The sequence below is a fragment of the Electrophorus electricus genome, chromosome 16 (genome assembly GCF_013358815.1).
Source record: "Electrophorus electricus isolate fEleEle1 chromosome 16, fEleEle1.pri, whole genome shotgun sequence".
In the NCBI taxonomy this organism is placed as follows: domain Eukaryota; kingdom Metazoa; phylum Chordata; class Actinopteri; order Gymnotiformes; family Gymnotidae; genus Electrophorus; species Electrophorus electricus.
Window position 1 is genome coordinate 12,760,393 of NC_049550.1, and position 7,500 is coordinate 12,767,892.

Here is a 7,500-nt window from a genome sequence, read left to right on the forward strand (position 1 = left end):
TTTAGGTATATCAATGTATGTGTGTGTGTGTGTGTGTGTGTGTGTGTGTGTGTGTGTGTGTGTGTGCGCGCGCGAGACCTTGGTGAGCGAGGCCATGGCCAGCAGGCAGTAGGGTGTGATGGGATGGTCTTTAAGCTCAGCAGCTGCGTGCAGCGGCTCCACACAGCACACCTCCCCTTTACTGCCACTGAACAAACACCGCGACTCACACGTCCGCATCCCCATCACTCTCCTACAGAGAGAAGGGGGGAGGAGAGGGGGAGAGAGAGAGAGAGAGAGACAGAGAGAGAGAGAGACAGAGAGAGAGGCTAGATGAAATAGACAGATAGAAAGGCGACAGAAATCATATAGTAGAAAGAAATGGAGAGAGAGAGAGAGAGAGAGAGAGAGAGAGAGAGAGAGAGAGAGAGGGAGGAAAAATGAGAGAGCAAAATAACATCATCAGAAAGGCTTTCAGCAGTGGGTGGCCAGAGGCATTACTCTCTGTGTGAGAGCAGAGAACAGCCAGCATGACTAACAGCAACTACACCATTCAGCATTTCTGCAAACACACGCACGCACGCACGAAGTGGCGAGGTCCCAGATTGTGAAGCGGTGTTCAACCTTAACCCGTCATTTCTTCTGAGACGCACTCTCGTAACATTACACAGGAACTGATATCACAAGCCGAAGACGTTCAACCCAAGACGTCGAAACATCAGGTGTACGTATGTCCCGGACGCCCCATCAGTAATCACAAATGTGGCTTTAGAGCCCTGTAGATAAACCTGTACTGTATAACGCATCATGGAGCTTTGTGTCAGGTCACAGTGACCATTCAAAGACCGTGCGGACTGCCGGGGCACGTTCATCATGCTTACCCATTACAATCTTAAAGCGACCTCACTTTACATTAAACAGCTGGAGCCTGTATGAGCGGAGGGGCCTCAGATGTAACCACACTGCCCCCTGCCTGCCACCAGTGGTACTAAAAACTGTGCCGCAAAAGGAGCGCTGGAAACATTTTGGTGAAGCATGGCAGCACTGCGCAGAGCAGGGAGGAAAGAACAAGTCCAGGTATTGAGCGCAGCGCTCAAGATGAGATGCCGAACACTATTGGAATAAAAAACTCTCCGTTGGGAACGCTGACGTCTACCCAGAGACACGTGACTCCAGGTTAAAGCGGGTATGGCGTGGACTCACCTGAAGGAGAGCTCAAAGACTGAGCCGCCACTGTCATTACATACGGCCAGCGTTGGCAGATCTGTGAACTGACGGACAGAGTGGACAGCAGAGCGTGTCAAAAACCTTCGTACTGCCTCCAGCTATTTTCAGAATGCAGGAGGGACAAACAAACAAACAAAAAAAACCAAACAAAACAACCAAAAAAACCCAAAAAAACGGCCAGTCGGACATTCTACCTCGACGTGCAAAATGGCCGTCCCGGGAGGATGTGCGTCTGTGATGGTGCGTAACAGCTTGCCATTGGCCAGATCCCACATGGTGATCTGACGGGAAAGAACCAACGAGAGGAGGCAGACAGGGTGATCTCGAGATTATCGACACTGACTGGCACAGAGAATTCTCTCTCACACATTTTTGACAGTAGAAATGTACTGATAAGGAGATTAAAGTCCAACTGATCAACTCAAAGTCGTCAAGACCCCCTAAACATCACCTTTCTACAGAGAAGAAATATTGAGTTTGATGTTTATGCATATGTAAGTTCAACTCACGCAAATAGTGTATTTGTGTATGTGTTTTCACCAACCTGTCCCTTAGCAAAGCCACACAGCAGTCTTGTACAGTCGCGGTTAATACTGAGAGCCGACACCGCGCCATACTCCGCTCCCGTCGCCGTGGTACCCAAACACAGTCTCAGCGCCTGGTTCTGGTCTGAAAGGACCACATTACCCATAAATGACTTGGAGTAAAGATTTCTGGGATTGTTGAGTCAAAGCATCACAGGGAATTGTGTGAGTGTTGCCCCCAGGCTTGCAGGAGAAAGGTGTGCGTGAGAAGGGTGATTCATTCTCTCGCTCTCTCACGCTCTCATTACCACCACAGACAGCCAGGAAAGAACCAATATCACAAAGTTGGGGGAAAAAAAAGTTAATAAGATGAAACAGATTAAAAAAGAAAAAAAAAAACAAAACACAAGTGTGTGGAGCATCAAGACCACCTGCTAAACGCAAGGGACGTCAAACATGCCATAACATGCTCGACCATAAAGTCCTGCACGAGCACACTGCACTCTAGCAACAAGCACACAAGCTCAGCAGGCCACAGACAGTGGGAGACAATGACATGCTTATTAGCACAGGCAGCCTGGCCAGCATGCCACTGATCTACAGTCAGTCCCAAGACGATAGAGAGGGTACGGCCAACGCCGTGGTACTCTTTACGTTACTGCAGTGGCTTCACTTTACCTTTTCCTGATCATTCCACCCAAGGCAAGCCGAGGCAGAAAGACCACAACAGTCGATTAAAAAAAAATTTAAAAATCAGCAGAACTTGAAATAATTATGCTCTTTTCTACTTGTATATTAAAAGCATTTATGTGCAGATTAACTCTTAAGTAATATAATGCTTATTATTGAAGATGTGCACAATCTTTGCATTGTTTAAAAGAGAAGCCAACAAATAAAAGATCACTGACCATCAATTTGCCTCATTTGTTTACTGCTTGGTGACTGGTTTATGAAAACATCTTTGTGATTGGTTTAAGAAGCTACACAAATAAAGTGTATTCTTATTATATATATTGATATAGTTACTGTACTTACCAAAAACCAGGGCCAAGCCATGTGATGTCCCCACAGCGATAACACCGGACACCGTCTGAAAACGCAAATAGGACACACACACACATAGATACAGAGCAATGCAGGATATCTACACAAACACAATGCAATGTAAGAAATGGAGGAAACACAAGCAAAACATCAGAAATTAACACAGAAGACAAGTGCTCACGATTGCTGTGGGCAACCCTGCGTCGACTTTCTCCTAGAAAGACAAGAGAGATTAAAACATCAAGTCGCTGACAAACAGACAGACATCCATCTTATGACGCATATCAGTTTAGAATATAGCATGATAACTACTGTATCGTACACTATTCTATACCATGCATGATTTTCATGTACACAGCAGGTCATGGTATTGTGCAGGTGTCTGGAACATTCTAGAACAATGAGGCCATTGGTGGGATGTGTTAGTAGAGTATGTGAGAGACACGGGAGTCTGCAGGTGGTATGGTTTGAGAAGCAGAACGATGCTTACAGCGGCAGAGACGATCTGGGCTGAGACACCTTTCAGTGTGCTGTGTCTCAAAACGGAGCCATGGACAGTAGCATTAGTCTCTATGGCTTTCCTCCTCCTGTAGAACACACACACACACACACACACACACACACACAAATCGGTATTAGGACCCTGTCAGTCTACGCTGTCCAGGGCATCATGTAAATGTAATAAAACAACAAAACTGCATTTAAAAACAAACTACACACAATATGGCAAGAGAAAAGTCAACATCTTGTGTGTCTGTGTGTGAGTGTGTATGTGAATGTGTATCTGTGCATGCGTATGTGAATGTGTGTCTATGTGCATACCTTTGTGTGTGTGTGTGTGTGTGTGTGCTTGCATGCATTTACGTGCGCATGTGTGTGGGGGCGCACACGTTTCTGTGCACGTACGTATGAGTGCACGCGCGTTCATGTTCGTGCGTGCATGCGTTTGCTTTGCACCTCTTCAGGTGGGCGCGGTCTCCACTGTCGGAGCTGGCAAGAGAGGAAGTCTCACAGGAATGCGCGTCAATGTTCTCCGTGTTCAGCAGACATGTGTCCTCCAGGACAAAGGGCTCATCCTCCTCCTCGGGCTAAACACAGCAGAGTCACAGCAAGGTTGGAGGCTTTGGAGTGAACACAGACAAAACTGTAATGGGGGCTTTGGTATGCATCAACACCACTGAGCCAATACACAGTTCGCCATTCAACAGTTGCATTCATGATTTCAGTGATTACACCGGAGGTGAATCTCATCAATCATATGTCAGTATCCCTACACAGAGAAGTGGATGCCCTCACCTCGTTCAGAATACTTTCTAGAGTTGGTGGTGTGTCAACTTGAGGAATGTCAAATTCTTTATCGTCAATCTGCAAAATGGGGTGGGGGGGTGAATCCTTCATTTTCATTATCATCTTCAACATCTACAAGCACCTGTTGTTCTGAAGCTATAAACATATGCGTAACTACAGGCTGCTTTGGCAGTTACAATGGTGCTACTGAAAGCCTCTTGTTGAGACGCAGCTAGCTAGCTAGCACTTTAACCCAGTTAGGACCACAACAACAACAACAGAATTTAGCAGGACAGTTTGAAGCAAAGTAGGATAGCTAACCAGCTAGTGTCTAAGCAGCTGTCTTAAAAACTGAGTCCACAACATCAGGACAGACGCTAGTGTACTACTAAGAACAACGAAAGACTACGAGTGAAAAATGTCTGCTCAATACCTCACTAATAAAGCTGAGCTAAGCGTTAGCTGTGGATCAGCTGTGACAGAAAACGAGCACGTAGCAGACACATACCGCCTCTATTTCCGTCAGATTGAGCTGCGAGGACGCAGAGACGAGACTGCGAGTGTCTGGAGACTCGGACATCATAAAAACATACACAAGCGCTCACGCATATAGCTGGTAAAACCGAATAAACAACTCGGCACTAAGTGAACTGTAAATAGCGGAGGGTAGCGACATCCTTGTTTCTCTCGGAAGTAGCGTCGAGTTTCTTCTGACCTCAGAATATCACTTCCGTTACGGGTCTTAAAATTAAAATTAATAATCTATAGAAAAATTACTATAGAAGAACTGTTAATAGACGAAATGTTTCCAAAATAGAAATAAATTATACTTTTTATAGAAAGGATAATTGCATTTCGGATTTTTATTTTACGCCTCATACTTTAAGTAGATTGATATTGCAGCAATGCAAAACCCGTCTGGAAGTAAACCTCCCCCATGTTATATTATGTTCTTGTGGTAATCCCTAACATTCCTTGCTATCTGGTTATAATAATATACCTTCTATCAAACTTCATTTACTATTTAAATAACGTACTGTATATTTGTAGTTTTGCTGCCACCGTGCGTTCAATATTGAACTTTAGAAATATCAGCTATTTAACTCATAAATCCACTGTACCTGCCGAAAACTGGACCTATAATTAACATAAAACAACCACATTAATGACACTGAAATCCTTATACAGTCAAAGTAACCCAGTTCAGGGTCTTGCAGGGGACCAGGGCCTGTCCCAGCGGCACAGGGCACAGGGTGGTTTAGAATGTGTATGGATGAATGAACATTGGTACATTGGTACAATGTACATTAGTAGTGCGCGGTAAGTCAAGAGTAACATTCCTATGTTCAAGGTTTGCGAAGTAATGCAGAGCTTTTATTAACACACTATACCACACAAATGCCCTTCCCATCAGTATTGTGTTGACAAGGAGAAAAGTTTACCTGTTGATAATGTAAAGTCTAGCCCTCACTATGAAAAGTACCAGAACTGCATTAGCTCCAACTGTGCAAGAGTTAATCCAGTACTTTAACATCTTATTCAGTGGTGTGGTTATAATACGTTATCAAATCTATGCTACCTGTTAGACTACTGAGAGTCCATTTTCACACTCCATTAAAAATAATTGTTATATTGTTAATTATATTTTAATTATTGTTAAAAAAAAGGACGTCAGCATTTTGATCTGTAGCATTAGCTTAGAGTAGGCTTACATCACACCCATTTATTAAAATAACTTTTCACATTGTATTTCCCTGAAATCTATGGGTATGAATACTGTCTTTCAGTGTATTCATACCCACAGCTTTTAGTTCACTTTATGCCCCAATTCAAAAGAAATCTGTTAATTTATATTAACTGAAATCATCTTACAGAATATGTCAACAAACAGTTTTCAAGAAACATTTGCTATGCAGGACAGAAACCATCATGACTAATGAGAAAAACTGCAGTCGGTAAGGTCTTTCAGATCAACATGAACTCTTGATTAGCATCTACAAACCCTAAAAAATTAATTTGTTCATTAAAGGCTCTCTAAATGAACATGGCAAGTCTCTCGAGCAAGGTGAGCCACAATTAACTGATCACCAAGTGAGCATCATAGCTGAGCCTTTGTAATGCAGTCATACCGACGCACGACATGGCCGCCACCGAAGACTCCTGCAAGTGCCCCCTATTAATGAGTTGCCCTTGTTGCCCGTGTCATCAGCAGATCTGTGGCAGAGAATCGGGAGCCAAAATGTCTGCCCTTGTCATCGGTGGTGCACAAGAAAAGAGCATTTGTGCCATGTGGTGAACTGCTGCAACACCGCCGGCTGCCATTTTACGTGGCGCTTTTGTGCGAGGCGGTGGGTGTATGAGAAACAGTGCAGCGGATGTTGTGCCAGTAACTGACAAGACACTGGAGCTGCTATGTTACCTTGATTCCATTAAGTGTTTCTGCAGTTTGTGGGGGGACTCCAATAGAATATAAAGTACCTCTCAGTATGTTCAGGACTAAATGATCTTTTGTATTATTCATAGTCAACAGGCCTGATCACACCTGCTGCGTATTCATCGTGGTAATGCGTTCCCTCTTTTTGTCCCACTATTGGAGACAAGGACAGTATGCCATTCAGTGCCAGAAGTAACCAGGACGGGGGATAGACTTCATTAGATGGATATGCTTCTGGTAGCAGATGGATGGTTCAGAAACAGCTCCCAGTTTGGCTGAAAGCAGACTCGGGAGGAGGCCAAAGAGAGCGTGGCATTTCCAGCTCAGGATGGGAAGCTGGCCTTTGACACTGATCTAAGACCAGCCTCCCCTGCCAGAACCCTGACCTTCATGCTTTATAAGAGTGTCCAGATTCACCTCAGAACAGAACACTGGTAGCGTGTTTCTAAAAAGGGTTCATTCCCTGCCCCACTTCATGTAGAGTGTTGAAAATGTTGGTAGAGAGAGGATGATGCCACTTTAAGATGATCTGTGGTCAGATGTGTAGTTTTTCTTATAATGTCTAGTGTCAGAGTTGGGGCCAGAGATGCTGATCTCTGATAAGCCTAAGACACAGTTGGTACCTGGAGCCAGCTGCCAGCCTCCAGCTGCCATTTATTCCAAAGGCAACCAAAGGGAGAAACGTATAGAGCAGTTAGCATTGCAGACAACTACATTTGATATGGAATTCATGCAATTGCAGTGGGACACTGGATGCAACCACCATGGACAGGAGCATTCTGAGTGAGTTGACAGCAGTTGGCTCAAGACCGCCTGGCTCATCATAAAGGAATGCCCTGCACGGAAATAACCTGGGACTTCATATACAGGGACAGCACTAAATGTATCAAGCGAGCTCTTAGGCCTGCTAGGCAGAAGCCTTTGATGGGTCCTCCTGATTCCCCCGGTGCAGAACTTCCTAGGCTTTTTCCTTGTGGGTGCGCATTTTGGCGTGAGCGCCACCTC

The 7,500-nt window shown here is 44.6% G+C and overlaps 1 protein-coding gene across 5 annotated transcripts in view; it reads right to left on the reverse strand.

Moving 5' to 3' along the window:
- Nucleotides 1-4,746, reverse strand: part of vps8 (VPS8 subunit of CORVET complex) — a 69,633-nt gene extending 64,887 nt beyond the window's left edge. For 2 of the 5 annotated variants that reach the window (XM_027022313.2, XM_035534842.1), the window contains exons 1-11: nucleotides 4,570-4,746; nucleotides 4,071-4,139; nucleotides 3,681-3,862; nucleotides 3,265-3,361; nucleotides 2,956-2,988; nucleotides 2,766-2,820; nucleotides 2,409-2,414; nucleotides 1,751-1,875; nucleotides 1,401-1,487; nucleotides 1,183-1,250; nucleotides 79-232 (exon numbers count right to left, since the gene is read on the reverse strand). In XM_027022313.2, the coding sequence (XP_026878114.2) occupies nucleotides 79-232; nucleotides 1,183-1,250; nucleotides 1,401-1,487; nucleotides 1,751-1,875; nucleotides 2,409-2,414; nucleotides 2,766-2,820; nucleotides 2,956-2,988; nucleotides 3,265-3,361; nucleotides 3,681-3,862; nucleotides 4,071-4,139; nucleotides 4,570-4,644 (951 nt within the window). In that variant the 5' untranslated portion in view covers nucleotides 4,645-4,746. The remainder of the gene's footprint in view (nucleotides 1-78; nucleotides 233-1,182; nucleotides 1,251-1,400; nucleotides 1,488-1,750; nucleotides 1,876-2,408; nucleotides 2,415-2,765; nucleotides 2,821-2,955; nucleotides 2,989-3,264; nucleotides 3,362-3,680; nucleotides 3,863-4,070; nucleotides 4,140-4,569) is intronic. The other 3 variants (XM_035534844.1, XM_035534845.1, XM_035534843.1) reach the window with 3 other exon arrangements.
- Between the last annotated feature and the right edge of the window lie 2,754 nt (nucleotides 4,747-7,500).